Raw genomic sequence first — 21,983 nt, forward strand, 5'->3', positions numbered from 1 at the left:
GTACTTAACACCACTGACCTTAAATTTGGGGAATTTAACTTTGATGGGTTCCTACATAAGCCAGCACTGTTTAAATCAGGAAATGGGGGAAAACACATTGTTAGTAAATTAAAACTTTCAAGCTGGGTGTGATGGCACATGCCTGTAGTCCCAGCTGCCCAGGAGGCTGAGGCAGGAGGCGACTTAAGCCAGGAGTTTGGGGCTGTAGCCCGCTACCATGCCACTTGTGAGTAGCCACTGTACTCTGGTAGAGGAACAAAGCAAGACCCCATTTCGAAAAAAAAGAAAAAGAAAAACAAAAACTTTCATGGCCTTACCTGATCATCTCACTGGCACAAAAACTCCTCTTTTAAAAAAGCAGCATTCAGGCTAAACACCGGCAACTCAACTGCTGACTACCTAGATAAAACAGACGCAGAGGAAACCGCTAGGACAGGAGTCTCTGCTAGGGTCATTCAGAGTAAAACTTTATTGAACAGAAAACCCAGCAAAGGTTTTCACCTCCACAAAGTTCCCCTCACTTTAAAGCACTGCATTTTAAAAAGCAATTATACATAAGTCTTTCCTAGAAAAGTCCTGCTAAAACATGTCTAGCAATTTCATTGATTATATAAAGTAGTACACTTAGTGTAATTTAAACATTCCAACAGGAATCAAATCGTACCAGCAGAACCATTTCTGCATCTATGACGTCTATGTACAAACACACATGCAGACACACATATCTGGAAAAGTTCCTCAAGCATAAACATGCGACACCTAAGGCCTTCTACTTACAGTGCCTATTAAACTACATACAGTATATATTAAAGCTCTTCAGAATAAAGACATGAGAAGCCTTGGGCATTTTTTGTTCATCAGTTTGTATCGCGGCTTCACGTTTCTGCTTTTGCTTGATCACAAAAGCATATCATCATCCATGTTGTTTTTTTAAGAACTCATCACTGCCATATCCAGGAGAGGAAATCTAGCTGGAGTCAGGTGATCCAGTCCATTCCTGTCAAAGCCTCCAGCAGCTACAGCACAAACACCATCAGTTTGCGATGGCTGGGGGGCCTTCTGGAAGAAGAGAGGCAAAGAAAGTCTTGAAGACAAGCCATGCTGTGCTCATGAATGAGGGGCTGGTCTGCTCGCCACCTAGTATGTCCCTGTCTGGAGGGAGGTGGTTGGGGTCTTCAGGCTCAGGATCAGTGCCTTCCTACAGGTAATGAAACACAACGGGAAAACAATCAGGACCGTGATGAACACCAAGTGATGTCAGGGAAGGCCAGCGTAGCTCTGCCCCATAGGTACAGGTAGCCAGGCAGCCAGGTAGCCAGGACCCCAGGGAATGATGCCCTAGAATGGATAGGGCTCTTTCTCAGTCTTCCACAGCACAAGTTTGTTGATATTTTCATAGTTTTGAATACTCCTGGCAGCAAATATCGGAGCAAATGAAAACAACTAGTTCTGCAACTATTATTATTTTTGAGACAGGATCTTATTCTGTGTCACCCAGGGTAGAGTGCAGTGGTGTGATCTTGGCTCACTGCAACCTCTGTCCTCCTCCCACCTTAGTCTCCCTAGTAGCTGGGGCTATAGGCATGCCCAGCTAATTTTTGTATTTTTAGTAGAGACAGGGTTTCACCATGTTGACCAGGCCGGTCTCGAACTGTTGACCTCAGGTGATCCACCTGCCTCAGCCTCCCAAAGTGATGGGATTACAGGTGTGAGCCACTGTGCCTGGCCTTCAACTATTAATAAAATAGTAGTTAATCACATCATACCAGTTCCTATGGTATAACACAAAGTTACAGACCACTGAACGCTCAAAATAGTGGGTTTAAAAAACGTTAAGCCAAAATGCAAATTGCCACATGTCAAAAACATGTGATAGAATGTGATGATACATTTGATGTTTTAAAAATAACTGCTGCTCTAAGAAGAAATGTGAACAAATCATGAAATATTTAGCCCAATAAAATGGTAAACCACGAGCTGGAAATCTCAAGGTTAAGAATTTGAGAGCCTGGCATATCACGTCAAGCTCGCCTGGGCTTTGGGGGAGGCTCCGTACCTGTAAGTTATTGTTGGGGTCCTGATTTACATCATCAGGAGGAGGACCATCATTCGGGAAGTTCTGAACTGGCCTTGGTCTAAACGGAAACCACCCAACGTGATGCCTTCAAAGGAAGCATATAAAAGTCCATCTTAGCTGATGTCACAGTGAGACTTACTCAAGAATCCAGGGCTCCCCAACTCTAATCACAGCAGCACCCCGATTCTAAGCTCACTGCAAGACCCATCTACAGAAGCAATTGATCATACTGTCTCCCAGACATTCTCACCAGCCTGTTAGGTCCTTGAAGGCAGGGACTGTGTTTTATTCATCATTGTATACCCAGCAATATAGAGAGCACCTGGCACATAGTATGTGCTCAATAGATGCTTATTTATATGAACTAAACCTTACTCTTGAAAACCTGAATGGAGATACACCTGTAACTATATACAACATAATGACAACCTACATTTGCCATTTAAATATGTGATTCTAGAGACTACAGAAAATATTAACATTTTATTTGAAGAAACCAATTAAATCCCAAGCCTTAAAACAAATATAACAAATATTAACAATAATTGTGGGTATTTGAGTGTTCATTATATTCTAATTATTTCCTCTTTTATTTTTAAAAACTAAAAATCCATTTTTTACTATAAAGAGAAATTTCTTCTTTTAGTTTCAACTACAAAGACCCATCACTCTAAGCCAGACTTTCTCGGCTTTGGTGCTAGGGACATATTGAGCCAAATATTTACTGTGGGAGTTGTCATGTGCATTGTAGAAAATTTAGCAGCACTCTTGCTTCCACTTACTAGATTAACAGCAGGACCGCGTCCCTAGATATGACAACCAAAAATATCTACACGTTGCCAAATGTTCCCTGGGGAGAGAGGGTGCAAAACCATCCCCGGGTGAGAATCACTACTCTGGGCCACAGCTAAAGTCAAATGTCAGGTCTGTAAAGGTTCCCTGGCCTTTCAGGGCTATGCCAACAGTCAGTGCCTGACCTTTACCCTGGAAAGCGGCTGTGGACTGATAAAGGCAAATATGTTCTTATTCAAAACAAATACAAATTTCTGTTCCATGCCTCAGTATGGCTACATAATTGTGGTTCATGAGCCTAGAAGGTAAGGTGACTTATCTAGAGAACTAGAGAATATTCTTATATTAATACAGGATATGTTCAGGGGACAATACAACCAAGCCATGAATTCTTTGTACTGGAAGTGCTAGAATGACATACTATTTATTATGTATTTATTCTAAAACAGAGTCTTGCTCCGTTAGCCAGGCTGGAGTGCGGTGGTGCGATCTCAGCTCACTGCAGCCTCACCTCCTGGGTTCAAGCGATTCTCCTGCCTCACCCACCCAAGTAGCTGGGATTACAGGTATGCACCACCACACCTGGCTAATTTTTTGTATTTTTAGTAGAGATGGAGTTTCACCATGTTAGCTAGATGGTCTCAAACTCCTGGCCTCATGTGATCTTCCTGCCTCGGCCTCCCAAAGTGCTGGGATTACCGATGTGAGCCACTGCACCCGGACACAGAATGACATACTATTTAAACATACCTCCTCTTATAATAACTGAGACTGCTCAAAAGAGAGCAAAATCTGGACAGGTGCAGTGGCTCATGCCTGTAATACCAGCACTTTGGGAGGACAAGGTGGGCAGATCATTTCAGGTCAGGAGTTTGAGACCAGCCTGGTCAATGTGGCAAAAGCCCATCTCTACTAGAAATACAAAAATTAGCCATTCATGGAGGCACCACTGTACTCCAGCCTGGGCAACAGAGCGAGATTCAGTCTCAAAAAAAAAAAGCAAAATTTGCATTTAGTGTGAACACTGTATAGTGTAATTCGTATCACAGAAACCATCTACTTACAGGTACATAACGACAGTGGCCCCCATGACCATGAGGAATCTGCTCAGGGAGGAGTAGAAGTAGAGGATACTGAGAAAAACAGAAAATGTAGCTGCCGAATAGGTCCAATCCAACCAATCTCGATTTATCTCATCATCTTCTTCCACAATAGGGCCACCTTGTGCATTCATCTGCAAATTTTGATTGGCTCCAGGATTAACAACCACTTGAGGAGCAGCATTCTGATTGGCTGGCTGGTTTTCAGCTGGAAACTGGTTGTGAATGGGGGCTGGAGCAGGTGCAGAGACCACAGGTATCTCTTGTGCACTTGGTGGTGGAACAAAAGCCCCTGATGCAGCAGTGGCCACTAAACTAAAATAAAAATGATAGAGGCAGATACTGTTGAGCAAAGAGCAAGGCACCGTGAAGTCTGTGGCTCTCATAACCTTATTTACACAGTAGTCTTTTACTGTTAAGAATTTTAAGTAGGTAGATATGCATTTTTCTTTTAGTGAAGAACTTCCTTACTAATCTATAAATTCCTTTTCTAAGAGAAGCCACATGGTGAATTTCACCTAGAATTAAACATCAAGGCCACTGTAAGATTATGGCACAGTAGCAAATTAAAATCCTCACAAATTGAAAAGAAAGTAACATGTTCTAAATAAAGTAACTAAACTGCATCCTCTTTAATACACAAATCAGGTAGCAGTTGTCATTTACACTCTACTCCACCCACAGACCAAACAGAGCAGGACTCTGCAGACTGATGAAAATACATTCATCCCTCCATTCTGAACTTTACAGATAACTTGGATAAAATTTCCCTCAATTCCCAGGAGCCCTGGCCACACCCAGCATGCCAGGAAGGACTCACTATTGCATGTAGTACTGTCGTGCATACATCTGCTGGAACCAGGAAAGCTGAAGCCACCCATAGGGTGTGTAACTGGAGAAACCAGGACCCAGACCTTGGAATGCCTGCTGGGCAGCTTCAGGCCTATACATAGATTTTTAAAAACATTCATTTTGAGTGGGTTGAGTATAAACAAATGAAAACTAAGTTTAAATTAAAATCATTAATTCAAATCAAAGAGACAGAACAACGGGATTTATGGCAGTTACATGGTAAGGACTATATGAGGCACCCATGTACCGCCAGCACAGAAGCTGCCGAATAACACAGCCCTCCTACCATGGTTTGATCCCACAGGAAAACAGCAGCCCTTGCCAGCTGCTTGCTTAGTGCACAGATATATAAACCACCTTTTCGGGTTAAGTAGATCCCAACCATTTCTGACTTGCTGAGTCTCACTGCAGGTCTCAACCCACTGTTTATCTTTTAGAGAACAGCTCAAAAGCCACATTTCTCCCAGTCTTTCCGGAAGGAAGTCTCTCCCATCTTCCCAATAGCCACTTGTTCCCTAGATCTGAATCTATAGTGATGTGTGCATGTCATCACTTGTGCATGCATACTGACCACCTGGGGTCCTGTACAGGCTGCTAGATCCACAGCAATCTCATGAAGGAGATTTTTACAAGTGGAGCCCAAGTATAGCGCAGGGAAGACAGGGGCTTTGCACAAGGTCACTGAGCTAATAAGTAGCAGGGCTGGATTTCAGAGCTGGTCTGATGTCAAATGCACGCCTCTTTAATCATGCCACACAGCCCTCAACTTTGTCAGGCAGGTGTATGCGAGCCATCTTTGGGTTTGTGCTTCTTACACAGTGAACTTCTTTGGTAGCACATCACAAAATTGAAGTCATAATAGAATTGCCGGAAGATCAGGAATTGGTTATGTGGCCATTCCTGCAGGTCAGCTTGTATCCTTAAGCAAAGTTATATGTACTGGCTGTTCAATAAATATTTGTTGAATGAAATCAAGTTTAAATATGGTGAAATTCAGGGAGTCAAATACGGCCTTCAATTCTCAAGAATAGTTGAATCAGAATAACGGACGCAGTTTTAAGTTTTTCTAATCAATAATTTTCTATCCAATAATTATCCAACTTATATGCTGACAATCTTTTTTTTTTTTGGGACGGAGTTTCGCTCTTGTTACCCAGGCTGGAGTGCAATGGCGCGATCTCTGCTCACCGCAACCTCCGCCTCCTGGGTTCAGGCAATTCTCCTGCCTCAGCCTCCTGAGTAGCTGGGATTACAGGCACGCACCACCATGCCCAGCTAATGTTTTGTATTTTTAGTAGAGACGGGGTTTCACCGTGTTGACCAGGATGGTCTCAATCTCTTGACCTCGTGATCCACCCGCCTCGGCCTCCCAAAGTGCTGGGATTACAGGCTTTAGCCACCGCACCCGGACTGACAATCTTTTAACTAAATTCCATACAGAGTATTTCTAAAATAGTATTCCAATACAGGTAATCCTTGGTATGACACTGTTTTTCATCATTTAAGAAAACTACAATGCATAGAAATGAAATGATAAAGTGCTTTTAAGATTTTTGTTAGATTTGATAATGGCATTCTAGATACACAAGATAATGAAAAGGCCCTTAAAGTTAAATATTGAAGTATATATAAGTATGAAATGATGTCTGGGAATTACCATCAAAAACTTAAAAAAAAAAAAAAAAGGAAAAGGGTAATAGATGAGATATGGTAAAACTCTGAACATTATTTCTTAGGCCTGGGTGGATGGTGTGGGTATTAATTATACGGTCCCCACTGCTGTGTATATTTGCATATTTGAAAGTTCCATTAAGGGGAAAAAAAATAAACGAATTCCTAAAACACCTGGCTTTAGAAAATATTGCATATAAAAACTTCTAGGAAAAGGGGGACAGGTAATTGGAGAGTTACAGAATTTCAACCTGTGGTTAACGAATTTTTTCCCCTAAAGTACCTTCATAAAACAAGGTATTCTAAGAGCTATACAAATCCAAATAACAGAGCATTTAGTTCCGACTTTTGCTCTAAAGAAAAGCTTTAGTAGTTATAAATATATGTCCAATTTTCCTAGTGCCCCCAAGTCTTTGGAGGAACACTTCTTAAACAGTCTCTCCCTTGTTGTCACCCATTGTTACAATAAAGCACAAAGCCACTCAGCAAAGCAGCTGCACAATGCTTACAGCAGCTGTTTTTTCCTGCAGCAGCACTCATTTCCTATCATGACAGCAACCAAGTGGTCAGCACAATGGAAGGATAAAACGCCTACATTTTCTTTTTTCAATACATGCATTGCCAACTTTAAAAATTTGTGTATGCTAAAAGTCTGTATATTAAATATATGAGCTCTTTAAAGTGAAGCTATTTATAAAGCAAAATTCTATACATTTAAAAGTTCTGATTATATACATGTAAACACACCTTATTCTTAAATTGATGCAAATGAGGCACACTCATGTTGTATAGTCCAAGTTACTATAACGCTCACCTTGAGATGTTTTCCCATCCAGGGGAAGAAAGGTTCCGAAAAACTTCCCTTTGCCTTAAATCATCATTTGAGGAATCCCCAGGATACTGTCCCTGATTAAAACCAGTGGGCTGCTCTGTGGATTCAGCCACCTAAATAAGTGTAACATGAACACAGAAAAAAGGAGCTGATGCAACTGTCTGAAATCAAGCGAAAAAAATTATTTTGCTGTCAATGGCTTATGTCTCCTACCCTCCACCTCTGAACATGACAATATTAAATAGAAGCAACATTTTGTAAAAAATATTCTGACATTTAGTCAACACAATTTTCAACACAGATACTAAAGTATTCATATTTTTCTCTAGAGTAACTATGCTACACTTTCATTAAAATCTTCCAATGAAGTTATCATTGGTGAGAAAGCTTTCTGATAATGCTGTTAAGTTTGCTCATCGCAGAAATTTGACCAACAAGATTTATAAATATAACCCAGCCCACAACTTTCTAAAATAGTATTCCAATACAAGTCCGTCTTGGTATGATACTGTTTTTGATCATCTTTTAAAAATTACAGTATATGGAAATGAAACGATAAAGTGCCTTTAAGATTTTTGTTAGATCTGATAATGGCAAAATAGGGAATTTCCTATGTTCTGTTCAGATATTTTAGGAAATATAATACAAATTTAGAATGCATCACTCCATTAGAATACTAATACCGTATATGTGAATAAACATTGTAAAATGAAAAATAAATGCTTTTGTCTGTCATATATGAGTCTTTAGAGCCAGGTCCAGTGGCACATGCCTCTAGTCCCAGCTACTCAGGAGGCTGAGGTGGGAGGATCACTTGCCCTCAGGAGGTTGAGAAAAGCCTAGGCAACACAGTGAGACCAACTTAAAAGAAAAATTCTTTATTGATCACTTGATAAAGGCTCTGACCTTTTCCTATCCAACTAATTACAATGAAAATTTCCAAAGGAAATATATTCACTTTTATACTCTTTATAAAAATTAATGGCTCCAGCCAGACGTGGTGGCTCACATCTGTAATCCCAGCACTTCGGGAGGCCAAGGTGGGCAGATCACGAGGTCAGGAGTTTGAGACCACCCTGGCCAACATGGTGAAACCCCATCTCTACTAAAAATACAAAAAATTAGACAGGCATGGTGGCACGTGCCTATAATCCCAGCTATTCTGGAGGCTGAGGCTGGAGAATTGCTTGAACCCAGGAGGCAGAGGTTGTGGTGAGCAGAGATCATGCCATTGCATTCCAGGCTGGGTGACAGAGCAAGATTTCGTCTCAAAAAAAAAAAAAAAAAAAAATTAATGGTTCCTTTGAAGAAACCTCCTATGTGCTAAATTCAATAAAAACCCAATTAGTGTTAGTTCAGTAATCTAGATACGAAGTAACCGTAGATCAAATCACATCCCAGAAGATAGTGCAATATGTAACTCCTAACTCCACTTTTCTACTACAGTGCTAATGGAACAATTTGCTACATTAACCCGTCACTGTGTTGATAATACAGTTTCTAATTCCTAGGAAAGAATGAAAATATTACTTGGTAATAACGTCATACAGTCTCTCAATAACAGTTTTATCAAACTTCTTAATCCCTTAAAAGTTTGAATGATGCAAACTGTTATCATCATGAAGAAGCAGACACACCTTGGCACTGATTTGTGGCATTTTTGAAGGATTCTTCACATTGCACACCAGATGCAAAACATGCCGTTTTTCCTGCTAAAAGTAAAAAGAAGGTACTTAAGGACCTGAACCTAACCTGGTGAGTGCTTAAAAACATTCAGAAATTAATGTTTAAGTGATGTACCTTTGGAAGCAAGTCCCTGAGACATTGGTGATCCAACAACAGCTTCCCAGAATAAATTAACCTCTGGTCCTCTGGATGCTGATCATGGAAAGAAAGAGTAACAAAGGTCAGCATTTCACTCCCAGAAGTTCCCAAACACAGAATAAACTGTTTTATACAAATAATTTGAATATGTATGTTTCCCCCCAGCATCACGGGAAAACTTTTTCAAAGGCTCCATATACAAAACTTCTATTTAGAAAGTATCTAACTGGTCTCTAACATGCAAATAAATACAGAATGGCAAATTATCGGCTGGGCACGGTGGCTCATGCCTGTAATCCAGGCACTTTGGGAGGCCAAGGTGGGCAGATCACCTTAGGTCAGGAGTTCGAGACCTGCCAGGCCAACATGGTAAAACCCTGCCTCTACTAAAAATGCAAAAATTAGCTGGGCATGGTGGCTTGCACCTGTAATCCAAGTTACTCGGGAGGTTGAAGCAGGGGAATTGTTTGAACCCGGGAGGCAGATGCTGCAGTGAGCCCAGCTCATGCCACTGTACTCCAGCCTGAGTGACAGACTGAGACTCTATCTCAACTTGAACTGAGGAGCAGAGGTTGCAGTAAGCTGAAATTGTGTCACGGCACTCCAGCCTTGTGAAAGAGTGAGTCAAAAAAAAAAAAAAAAAAAAAGGTAAATTATCTCCAGTCCAAACCTATGTAGGGCAACATACTTCTTAACTCCCAGGTAAACTGATTTTCATTACTGATTTTTCATAACAACAACAAACAGCAAACAGGGCTCCTACAGCAGCTGAGTTTGGTTTCAGAAAAAACTCAGAGTACTCCCAAGGCTAGCCTTCACCAAAACCACCTAGCAGTGCCCCAAAATAATATGAAGCTATTCTAAACTTAAGCCTTCATAGAGGATTTCTTGGCATACAAATGCAGTTATAGAGGAAATGGTGTGTGGGTGACATTATACACAACAACCCTGTGAGATTCAGTATCCTTACTTTAAGGGGGGAAAGTCTGAAAAATTGACTTGTCCAAGGTCATCTGCTGCCACAGTGTCACAATTCCAAACCCTCTTCCCCTCCATATCAGCGATTTTAACGCCATAGGGACTGCACATGCACACTCTTTTATACAAATCTCATTTAAAAAATCTCTCTGAGGCCAGGCGCGGTGGCTCACGCCTGTAATCCCAGCACTTTGGGAGGCCGAGGCGGGTGGATCACTAGGTCAAGAGATGGAGACCATCCTGGTCAACATGGTGAAACCTCGTCTCTACTAAAAATACAAAAAAATTAGCTGGGCATGGTGGCGTGTGCCTGTAGTCCTGGCTACTCGGGAGGCTGAGGCAGGAGAACTGCCTGAACCCAGGAGGCGGAGGTTGCAGTGAGCCAAGATCGTGCCATTGCACTCCAGCCTGGGTAACAAGAGCAAAACTCCGTCTCAAAACAACAACAACAACAACAAAAATAAATAAAAAAATAAAAAATCTCTTTGAAACTTCTAAACTGTACTTAAAAGTAATGGCCTCAAATATTAACATATAATCTATCCATTGGCGATCAGCAACGTGTAAATCTACTCTTGCCAGGATAACTGATTATGCAAAACCTGGAATAAAGATGTTCCTGCCAACTAGCTTGAGATAATTAAAGCAAGCTGTTTAAAACAAACAAAGCCAAAAGTCCATCTACTTATCCATATACATCAGGACTTTTTGACACTGTAACTAAACCAAAATATACTGAATGCTGTGTTCACCATTTTTCTCACTGACAGGTGAGAACTTTAAAGGTAAATGCTTATACATGAATTTGTAAAACAGTATCTATTATATATGTATGGTCCTGCGTTTATTACAGAGTTCAACCGCTAGAAAAGGCTTGAAAACCACAGCTGCCAGTGGTTTTGAATTATTTTCCCCCTTTTAAAGGCCTAACTTGACATTGAGTCTTCACGCAGATGGCCGATTTGAGAAAAAATTAAGCACAACTATTACAAAGTAGGGCTTCTCACAGTATACCATTTTCTACCACAGGAAACAAATGATAAATATGTTTCAGCCCTAATATACAAATTTGTATACCTGAGAGGTATTTGTTTACAATCTTAGGTCTTCAGACTGAAGAGATGGGAGTGGCGTCCCTCACCAAAGCAAGCCCTTAAAAAAAAACCCTTCTCCGAAACCCTGCCTTTTACCATGTGATGCAACCACAGGCAACACCTGCTGCACCAATTTGTGTACCCAACAGACATTCTCATGGCAACACAGCCACCCAGTTTCTGGACGCAGCTCTGGTGAAACCGAAAAGTGTACCCGGGTGAATTCCACAGGACATGGAATACACCCTTACTAAATAAATATGCAAATTTCAAAATAACAACTCAGAAGGAAAACTCACTTCTACCTTCTTGACCACATGGAACAAAAACAGACACAGGTGAGTTCCAACCAAAAGTTGGAACTCACGGTTACACGATCTTTTCCTGCCTGGATGCCCTCTCCTGTGTGATGGAGAATTATGCTCGTGGGCAGTGAAGAACACTGCTGACACTTACATAATATCGGAGCAGAAAGTAAATACAGGAAGGGCCAGCTTACAGCCTCATCACGTGGCGGCCAGGGCAGGCGGTGCTAAGGGTGAGGCTGACAGATGTGTCAACCAAAACAAAGCAAGGAAGTCTCGCTAATAATCGAGAGGCTGCCGTCCTAAAACCAGACTGACGGCGACTCCTGCCTGCTTCCCTTATCAGTCGCTCTTGGCCAGAAAGTGCACGGGGCTCCACCCCGGGACTCGGCAACGGCTGCGCGGTCCAGTGCGACAGGGAGGGGCCCGGCGGAAGGTGGACAGGGAGGGGAAGAGCCACGTCCTGCTTCTGGGTGTGGGGCCTTCCGTCCACAGTGTCTGGGCGCGCCCCAGGTTTCTCAAGCCACGGCCCCGGGTGGCACCTGCCCACTTCTCTCCCCGCGGGAAGGCTGCGTTCACAACCCTCATTTTGCAGCACGGACGTTTTCTTACTCGTAGCCATTGGGTGCAAGCCCAGTTAGGAAAACCGAGTTGCCTGACCGCAGGGGGCAAGCAGGCTTGGAGGGTGAAACGACTCGCCCAAGGTCAGGCTGCTGATTAGTGACGGTCCCTGGGCAAGAGAGGAGCGCCCGCGGCGGCGGGGCAGGGAAGGGGAGACCAGAGCCCTGGGGCACGTGACCGACCGGGCGAACTCAGCCGTCTGGGGGAGGCCGGCGGAGGGGAGGCCACAGGGCAGGGCAGGCGGACGTGGCGTCCCTAGCGGAGGGCTGGGGGCCACCGCCTCGGGGCGGGAAGTTGGGGCGGCTCTCACCGGACGCTCGGGGTAGACACGGCTCAGGTGGGCCTTGAGGTGGCCCACGCTCCAGCTGCGGTCGCCGCTCAGCTCCAAGTCGCGGTGGCGCTGGTTGGGGCTCTTCACCAGGAGCGTGACGGGCTCGGGATCGGGCTCGGACTCCATGGCGGCGGCTGTGTCGGGGCTCAGCTGCGCTCCGAGGTGCCAGGCAGGCGGCGTCGCAGCCGCCCGCAAACTCCGCAACGACTGTTGGCGTCTCTGGGGCGCGCGCCCCCGTCTCGGGAGCCTTTTATAGGCTTCCCGCGCCCGGCTCTGCGGACAGAACCCTCTGTGGCTGCCGCCCATTGGCTGAGGCGGAGACACTGTCCTAACGTGGCCCAATCGGCGTCCGGACCCGGGAGGCAGAGGGCGGACCATGCACGTGGTCGCGGGCTGATGCAACCCGCCGCGGCTGCGTCACCCTGAGGCTCGGCTGCGCCCCGGGAACCTGGGTTTGGCGGCCATGTTTGGGTGCGCTGCAGACCGCGCGGATGGCGCGGGGCCTTGGCCTGAGATTTGCGGGGCCCCCAGCTCGGGTGACTGAGGGCGCCCGAGGCAGGGGGTGGGGAGTGGTGTGTCCCAGCAGACCCCAGTTTAGCAGTCTCTGCAAATTGTTTCCTCACAAAGCTGCACCCCCGCCCTTTCTCACCCCAGGTGCCAGTGCCCACTTCCCCTTTTCCTGCCTCAGGTGGCCCCACATGGAACCTACGGGGGAAGCCCGTCCTACAGGGGAAGCCCCTCCACCCGACCCTCAAAGAACAGGTGGGCGACCCGTGTGCAAGTCCACCCAGGAGAACATCACGTGCTCATAAGAAGGACAACGAAGGAGCGAGGCCCGATCTTCCTTGGGCTGGGAGGATGGAGGCATCCAGGCAGCTGTTGCCAGTTTCCGCGGGCTTCAGACTTGCACGTTTGGGACATCACCTTTATGATGATTGACAAGTCAGCCACAGCCCTGCTCACAGTGGGAGTCCCTCCCAAAAGGGCATCACTTTATAAGATACACATGCACCCTTTATTGGGGCTGAGACAAGGAGGGCAGGGTTCGCTCATTCCTGAAGTGGGACCACAAAGGCCTCTCTATTGTAGGCATTCCCTCCTCCTCTGTAGGAAAAAAAAAAGTTGAAAAACAAAACTGACATTGCCCCGGCCCCCTCCTTGTTCCAACCCCGTTGGGACATCTGTTTTTTCAGGTGTTGTCAGGAGCTTGGCAAGGGCAGGAAGGTAACAGAAGGAGCCTGGTCTGGTTGGTGGGCCTGTTCACCTGCTGCAGCTGCCATAACAAAGTGCCACAAACTGGATGGGTTAAGACAGGGTCCCCAGCCCCCCGCCAGGCCACGGACCCCTAAGAGTCCCTGGCCTGTTAGGAACCAGGTGGCACCGCAGGAGGTGAGCCACCAGCGAAGCTTCATCTGTATTTACAGCTGCTCCCTATCGCTACATTACCACCTGAACGCTGCCTCTTGATAGATCAGGTCACATTAGATTCTCATAGGAGACGGTCCCTATTGTGAACTGTGCATGCGAGAGAACTAGATTGTGCTCCGTACAGGAGTTTACTGACTGATGATGGGAGTGGCGCTGAGGTGGTGATGCTAGTGCTGGGAGTGGCTGCAGATCGATTAACATTAGCAGAGAGGTTTCACTGCACAGAGACCATCCTAAATCAATTGCTTGCAGGCTCACCTCAAAACCCTATCAGTGAGTGGCAAGTGACAAGCTGCATCTTGTGGCAGACTTTATAGTGGCAAGTGAGTGTATGTACTTCAGTTGTACAGCTGCATCTGGTGGCCTTCAAAGTATGTTTGAGACAACTTCAGCTCTCCACATGTTCTGGATTAAAGTCTAGGCAGAGAATCCTGAGATGGTCACAAAGGCACTGAAAAGCCTGCTTCCATTTCCAACATCCTTTTTTTTTTTTTTTTTTTTTTTTTTTTTTTTGTTTTTTTTTTTTTTTTTTTTTTTTTTTTTTTTTTTTTTTTTTTTTTTTTTTTTTTTTTTTTTTAATTGAGACAGGGTCTAAAGCTGTAGCCCAGACTAGAGTGCAATGGCACAATCTCGGCTCACTGCAACCTCTGCCTCTCTGGTTCAAGGGATTCTTGTGCCTCATGTCTCCGTCTCCCGAGTAGCTGGGATTACAGGCATGCACTACCACATTTGGCTATATATTTTTTGTATTTTTAGTAGAGATAGATGGGGATTTGCTGTGTTGGTCAGGCTGGTCTTGAACTCCTTGCTTCAAGTGATCCACCTGCCTTGGTCTCCAGAAGTGCTGAGATTACAGGTGTGAGCCACCACGCCTGGCCTATTGCAACATCCTGTCTCTGCGAAGCAGGGTTTTCTGCAGTGACAGCCACCAAAATGAATAGACTCAACATAAGCCTCATACTTTGGGTGTTACTGTCTCCCATCATCCCCCACTGGGACCATCCAGTTGTGGGAAAACAAGCTCGGGGCTCCCACTGATTCTGCATTATGGTGAGTTGTATAATTATTTCATTATATATTACCATGTGATAATAATAGAAATAAAGTGCACAATAATGTAAAGCTCGGGTCATCCTGAAACCATCCCCCCACCCCACCCCTGGTCTTCCACAAAACTGGTTCCTGGTGCCAAAAAGGTTGGCGACTGCTGGCTGAAGAAACAGAAATGTATTGTCTTGGTTCTGGAAGCTGGAAGTCTGAGATCAAGGTGTCGGCCGGGTTGGTTCCTTCTGAGGCCTTCGGGGAGAATTTTCCAGGCCCCTCTCCTATCCTGGTGGTTTGCTGGCACTCTTTGACGTTCCTTGGCATATAGAAGCATCACCCAACCTGCCTTCATCTTCTCGTGGGTTCTCCTTGTGTAGGTCTCTTCACATCATCTTCCCTGTGGGCATGGCTGGCTGCGTGTCCACATTTCCTCTTTTCAGAAGAGTACCAGTCGTAGTGGATTAGGACCCACACTAGTAACCTCATCTTAACTTGATCATCTGCAAAGGCCCTATTTTCTAGTACTGCCACATTCACAGGTACTGAGGGTTAGCACTTCAGCATCTCTTTGGAGGACTCAATTCAGCCTGCAATAGTCAACCTTGATATAACACAGAATACAGGGTTGTTTCTTGAACTCCCGACCTCAGGTGATCCACCCGCCTTGGCCTCCAAAGTGGATGGTTTACAAGCGTGAGCCACCGCGCCCGGCCTAGGGTGGTTTCTTTCTCAGCTGTCTTCATATTAAGATGAGAGGTTGAGGACTTTGGAAATAAATTGTCCCCACACACAGTTTTCTGTGATTGGTTTTGGTCTGCTGAGAAGGCTCTGACCTTTTTTTTTGTTTTGGGGGGGTTTTTTTTTAGATGGAGTCTTGCTCTTGTTGCCTAGGCTGGAGTGCAGTGGCACAATCTCGGCTCAATGCAATCTCCACCTCCAGGGTTCAGGCAATTCTCCTGCTTCAGCCTCCCAAGTAGCTGGGACTACAGGCGTGGGCCATCACACCTGGCTAGTTTTTGAATTTTTAGTAGAAACAGGGTTTCACCACGTTGGCCAGGCTGGTCTCGAACTCCTGACTTCAAGTGATCTGCCTGCCTCAGCCTCCCAAAGTGCTGGGATGACAGGTGTGAGCTGCCGCTTCCAGCATAACCCTTTTTTCATCAAACTGGCTTCATGATTGTGGGACCCACATAGTGGATGGGGCCCCCTGCTTGGTTTAATGCTCTGCTGTTATCATCTTTAAATTAATAAATTTTAAACAGAAGCCCTGCATTTCATTTTGCACTGGGCCCCACAAATTCTGTCTTAAGGCAAGCAGATTACTTCAGGCCAGGAGTTCGAGACCAGCCTGACCAACATAGTGAAACCTCGTCTGTACTAAAAATATAAAAAAATTAGTTGGGCGTGGTGGCGGGCACCTGGAATCCCAGCTACTTGGGAGGCTGAGGCAGGAGAATTGCTTGAACCTGAAAGGCAGTGGTTGCAGTGAGCTAAGATTGCGCCACTGCACTCCAGTCTGAGAGACAGAGCGTGACTCAGTCTCAGAGAAAAAAGAAATTTGGTGATTCTGCGTATAGCACATTTAGGAAAATGTTAAATTCAGTCAACAGATTTCACACATCAGGATGGGAGATAATGACTGATTATGATCTGGTAGTCTTGCAACTGGGGAGAAGCTAACCAGTGGAGCAAGCCCAGGTAAAGCAAACACAGGCCTTACAGGAGGTGGCTAGACAGGAAGTAACAGCTGCATTGAGAAATCAAGTATGCCAGTAGTGTGGTTTCCCCTAGCCTGCAGGGAAAAGCCTCAAAGACCCCTAAGACATTAAGATAGTTCATCCCTTTCCAGTCAGAAAAAAGTTCAGGAGTGTGGTTTTGCATTTTCTAACCCGAGGGAAAAGGCAATCCAAGTTCTGTGATTCTCTGTTGAGTTAACTCCCAATCAGATAGCTCCTTTTAAACAAATCTGGGGATGGGAGCAGTGGCTCATTCCTATAATCTCAGCACTTTGTAGGGGCCGAGGCAAGCAGATCACTTCAGGCCAGGAGTTCGAGACCAGCCTGGCCAACACAGTGAAATCTTGTCTCTACTAAAAATAGAAAAAAATTAGTCATACATGGTAGCAGGTGCCTTTAATCCCAGCTACTCGGTGGCTGAGGCAGGAGAATTGCTTGAACCTGGAAGGCAGTGGTTGCAATGAGCTGAGATCGCACGCCTACATTCCAATCTGGGAGACAGAGCAAGACTCAGTCTCAAAACAAAAAAATAGAAAAAAGATATGTGGTGATTCTGCTTATCACACATTTGGGAAAATGTTAAATTCAGGTCAACAAATGTACCAGGAATAGAAAAATAAACACCATGTGACCCTACTCTGAATGACCTCACAAATATAATGAGGATGATAACAAAAATACAGAAATAAAAGACAATCCAAAAGTCTAATACACCTCTGAAGGACTTATGATTACACTGAGAAAGGAAGAGAGGGAGTCAGAGAAAACGTGATGGAAGAGGTAGAATTTGAGCTGAATTCTGAGAGACAGGTGAGACTGGAATAAAAGCAAAAATGACAGCAATTACTGACTAAGCACCATGGCGTGCCAGTGACTTTATATGCAGAATTTGTATGGGCAGGTATAGCTGAGTGGTTACACTCATGGGCCCAGAGCCCAGTTACTTGTTTTCAAACCCAGCTTTTGCCACTTACTATGTGACGTTAAGCAAGTTACTTAACCTCTCTACCTAATTTTCCTCATCTGTAAAATAGGAAGAATAATAATAATATCTGTGTCATATGGTTTTTGTGAGGCTTAAATAGTACAAAATTGTTAAAGTTCTTGGGACAGACCCAGACATTTACCAAGTGCTCAATAAATTAATATTTAGATTAATATTTACAGGACTGTATCACGTTCCATCCAGTGGTTCCCAAATCTGGCCGTGCAACAAAATCACCCAGGAACTCTTTTTTTTTTTTTTTTTTTNTTTCTTCAACTTTTAAGTTCCGGGGTTCATGTGCAGGTTGTGCGGGTTTGTTACGTAGGTAAATGTGTGCTGTGGTGGTTTGCTGCACTGATCATCCCATCACATGGGTATTTTTCTTTTTTTGAGATGGAGTCTCACTCTTGTCGCCCAGGCTGGAGTGCAGCGGCGTGATCTCTGCTCACTGCAACCTCCGCCTCCTGGGTTCCAGTGAGTCTCCTGCCTCAGCTTCCCAAGTAGCTGGGATTACAGGCACCCGTCACCACACCCAGGTAATTTTTTTGTATTTTTAGTAGAGACGGGGTTTCTCCATGTTGGTCAGGCTGGTTTCAAAGTCCTGACCTCAGGTGATCCGCCTGCCTCAGCCTCCCAAAGTGCTGGGATTACAGGAATGAGCCACCATGCCCGGCCAGGGTATACCTTTAAATACGAATAATGAACACATCAGTATCATTATAATAATGATAACATCAGATAATCATGAGTGGTAAGACCGGAAGAAAGTCTTGTGGCCAGCTCAGAAGCCTCTGAATGGTCACCCTTGGGAGTTTGAGCCTTATTTTGTGAACAATGGGAGGTTTTTGAGTAGTGGAAGGGACAGATCAGAATCAGTATGGATCCACATCATTATGGAGGGTGGGGAGAGACTTGAGGCCAGAGACTGACCAGTTCATTCAAGAGGAAATGTGGGCCAGGTGTGGTGGCTCATGCCAGTAATCCCAGCACTTTGGGAGGTTGAGGTGGGTGGATCACTTGAGGTCAGGAGTTCAATACCACCTGGCCAACATGGTGAAACCCCGTCTTTACTAAAAATACAAGAATTTGCTGGGCATGGTAGCACACAACGAGCACTTTGGGAGGCTGAGGTGGGAGGATTGATTGAGGCTAGGAGTTGAAGACCATCCTGGACAACATGGCAAGACCTCATCTCTACAAAAAAATAAAGAATTATCCAGGTGTGGTGGTGCACACCTGTAGTCCCAGCTACTCAGGAGGCTGAGGCAAGAGGATTTCTTGAGCCCAGGAGTTCAAGCTGCAGTGAGCTATGATTAGGCTACTGCCCTCCAACCAGGGCAACAGAGCAAGACCCCATCTCCACAAAAATGTTTTCAAAAATGGGCCAGGCACAGTGGCTCACACCTGTAATCCTAGCAATTTGAGAGGCCAAGGTGGGTGGATTGCTTGAGTCCAGGAGTTCAAGACCAACCTGAGCAACATGGAAAAAAACTCCATCTCTATTTTCTTGTAAAAATTTATTTGAAAAAAAAAATAGAAAAAGTGGCCAGGCACGGTGGCTCATGCCTGTAATCCCAGCACTTTGGGAAGCCAAGGCGGGCGGATCACCTGAGGTCAAGAGTTAGTGACAAGCCTGGCCAACATGTCGAAACTCTGTGTCTACTAAAAATACAAAAATTAGCCAGGCGTGCTGGTGGATGCCTGTAATCCCAGCTTTTTGGGAGGCTGAGACAGGAGAATTGCTTGAACTCCAGGAGGTGAAGGTTGCAGTGAGCTGAGATCACACCACTGCACTCCAGACTGGGCTACAGAGGAAGACTCCATCTCTTAAAAAAAGAAAAAAAAAAAAAAAGAAAGAAAAAAAAGAAAAAGTAGGAGAGAAAGCATGTGAGGGAATGAAAGTTAATAATCTGGCTGGGCATGGTGGCTCACATCTGCAATCCCAGCACTTTGGGAGGCTGAGGTGGGTGGATCACCTGAGGTCAGGAGTTTGAGATCAGCCTGACCAACATGGAGAAACCCCATGTCTACTAAAAATATAAAATTAGCTGGGTGTGGTGGCAAGTGCCTGTAATCCCAGTTACTCGGGAGGCTGAGGCAGGAGAATTGCTTGAACCCAGAAGGCGGAGGTTGTGGTGAGCCGAGACTGCACCAATGCACTCCAGCCTGGGCAACAAGAGTGAAACTCCATCTCAAACATACAAACAAAAAGAATTAGTAATCTGAAGGGAAATCCACAGTGTTAAATGGGATTTCTGGAAATGTGGAACTGAAAGGAACATGGAAACTTTGTAACTTGATTGTGGCAGTGCTGCTGTGTTGCTGTCTCTCTGTCGCAATCGAATTCATGTTTGCATTCTGAGATGGGACAGAAATGAAGAGCCAATGCCTATCTTATGTTGCAATCAGGCCATGAAGGTAGAGAAGGGGCCTTTGCAAAACCTGACTCAACAAAAGATCATTGCCAGTACTCATGTTTTATTTGAAGTAGTCTGGTGTGTTAGGCCCTGCTGAACTTCAGTACTTTGTGTTTTGAACTCTTGGGGTGTGTGTGTGTGTGTGTGTGTGTGTGTGTGTGTGTGTTTGAAGTAATTTGAACTCCAACAAGAATCTGTACTTTTTATGGTCATTTCTGAAGTACTAATTTAGCCACCCACATGAGCCACCTTCTTTAGCCCAGGAAATGGACATCCTGTTCCATACTCATGAAACCCTTCCCACGGAAACTCTCCTTGCCTTTGCTAAGCCAGAAGCAGCTTTCCTTCCATACAAGAAGCAGCCCCCAAGGCAAATCCTCCCTTAACATTGTGGCCTATGATTGGGAAGTGTTTTAGTTTGAAGGAAGGAGGAATGTCAGACTGTGGCTGTCAACTTTTGAGGACTTGGGGCACCCACTTCCATGTTATTCCCCTGTGCTGGCTGATTCTTTTTATTTTTTAATTTTTTGAGATGGAGTCTTGCTCTGTTGCCCACGCTGGGGTGCAGTGGTGCGATCTCGGCTCACTGCAGCCTCCACCTCCCAGGGTCAAGTGATTCTCCTCTCTCAGCCTCCTGAGTAGCTGGGATTACAGGCGCCTGCCACCATGCCCAGCTAATTTTTGTATTTTTAGTAAAGACACGGTTTCACCATGTTGGCCAGGCTGACCTCAAGCAATCTGCCCACCTCAGCCTCCCAAAGTGCTGGGATTACAGGTGTAAGCCACCACACCTGGCCGCTACCTGATTCTTAAAGATGTTTGTTATATTCAGTTTTTAAATGGAAGAAAGTGAAAACTGTGCGTTTTTGAGAACCTCAAAGTGTGTCTTGAACAGGAGACACCAAGGTGTATGACTAGTCAAGACTGACAACGGGGGCCAAGCTATGGCGGCAGAACAATGGGTCTGATAGTTAAACTCAGACATTAGAAAGTTTTACAGTATACCCAGAGTTGCCGGATAAGTCAACATAGAATTAGCAGATGACCCAGCAATTCCTCTCCTAGATATCTATCTATCCAAAAGAACTGAAAACACTTTTCACAAAAATTTGTCCATGAATATTCATAGCAGCATTATTTATAATAGCACAAAAGGTGGAAACCACCCAAAGGTCCACCAGCTGAATGGATAAGCAAAATACGGTATATCCACACAATGCAATATTACTTAGCCGTAAACAGGAATGAAGGGCTGATGCATGCTACAACACGGATGAGCCTCGAAAACATGATGCTAAGTGAAAAAAGCCAGACACAAAAGGCCACATATTGTATCTACTTATATGAAATATCTAGATCAGGCAAATCCATAGAGACGGAAAGCAGACAAATGGTTTCCAGGGGTTAGTGGGGATTTATTGCTTAATGGGTCCAGAATTTCCTTTTGGGGCAATGGCGATGGTTACGCAACATTGTGAATGTACTAAATACCACTGAATGACACTTTGAAATAAAGCTGGGCACAGTGGCTCACACCTGAAATCCCAGCACTATGGGAGGCCGAGGCAGGTGGATCACCTGAGGTCAGGAGTTTGAGACCAGCCTGAGTCTGGCCAACATGGTGAAACCCCGTCTCTACAGGAAAAAAAATACAAAAATTAGCTGGGCATGATGGCATGTGCCTGTAATCCCAGCTACTGGGGAGGCTGCAGCACAAGAATCGCTTGAACCTGGGAGGTGGAGGTGGCAGTGGGCTGAGATCGTGCCACTGCACTCCAGCCTGGATGACAGAGTAAGACTTTGTCTCAAAAAAATAAAATAGTTAAAATGGTGAATTTTGTGTCTTTTACCACAATTTTTTTTTTTATTTTTTTTATTTTTTTATTTTTTTTTTTT

The 21,983-nt window shown here is 44.8% G+C and overlaps 1 protein-coding gene across 3 annotated transcripts; it reads right to left on the reverse strand.

Moving 5' to 3' along the window:
* Positions 1–441: 441 nt before the first annotated feature.
* On the reverse strand, positions 442–13,088 carry HERPUD1 (homocysteine inducible ER protein with ubiquitin like domain 1). Of its 3 annotated transcripts, none has more exons than XM_017502673.2 (8): positions 12,457–13,088; positions 9,125–9,202; positions 8,962–9,033; positions 7,307–7,437; positions 4,790–4,912; positions 3,934–4,284; positions 2,057–2,162; positions 442–1,198 (listed from the first exon to the last, which is right to left on the reverse strand). In XM_017502673.2, exons 1-8 carry the CDS (start codon positions 12,853–12,855, stop codon positions 1,034–1,036), a joined length of 1,425 nt encoding a protein of 474 aa, XP_017358162.1. In that variant the 5' UTR covers positions 12,856–13,088; the 3' UTR covers positions 442–1,033. The 3 variants fall into 3 exon arrangements, with proteins under 3 accessions (XP_017358162.1, XP_017358161.1, XP_037585238.1); XM_017502672.1 differs by having other exon boundaries at positions 8,962–9,036; XM_037729310.1 differs by lacking the exon at positions 442–1,198 and having other exon boundaries at positions 2,083–2,162; positions 4,091–4,284; positions 8,962–9,036.
* Between the last annotated feature and the right edge of the window lie 8,895 nt (positions 13,089–21,983).

The sequence above is a fragment of the Cebus imitator genome, unplaced genomic scaffold (assembly GCF_001604975.1).
Source record: "Cebus imitator isolate Cc_AM_T3 unplaced genomic scaffold, Cebus_imitator-1.0 Scaffold297, whole genome shotgun sequence".
In the NCBI taxonomy this organism is placed as follows: Eukaryota; Metazoa; Chordata; class Mammalia; order Primates; family Cebidae; genus Cebus; species Cebus imitator.

Bases quoted from the DNA above. Each gene is read 5' to 3' on its own strand.
- HERPUD1 (XM_017502672.1), bottom strand. From the start codon at position 12,855: ATGGTCCGCCCTCTGCCTCCCGGGTCCGGACGCCGATTGGGCCACGTT. The intron at 9,037-9,124 runs GTACATCACTTA...TTTTACTTTTAG, and splicing joins TCAGGGACTTGCTTCCAAAG to CAGGAAAAACGGCATGTTTT. The intron at 2,163-3,933 runs GTAAGTAGATGG...CTTCCTTTGAAG, and splicing joins GCCACTGTCGTTATGTACCT to GCATCACGTTGGGTGGTTTC.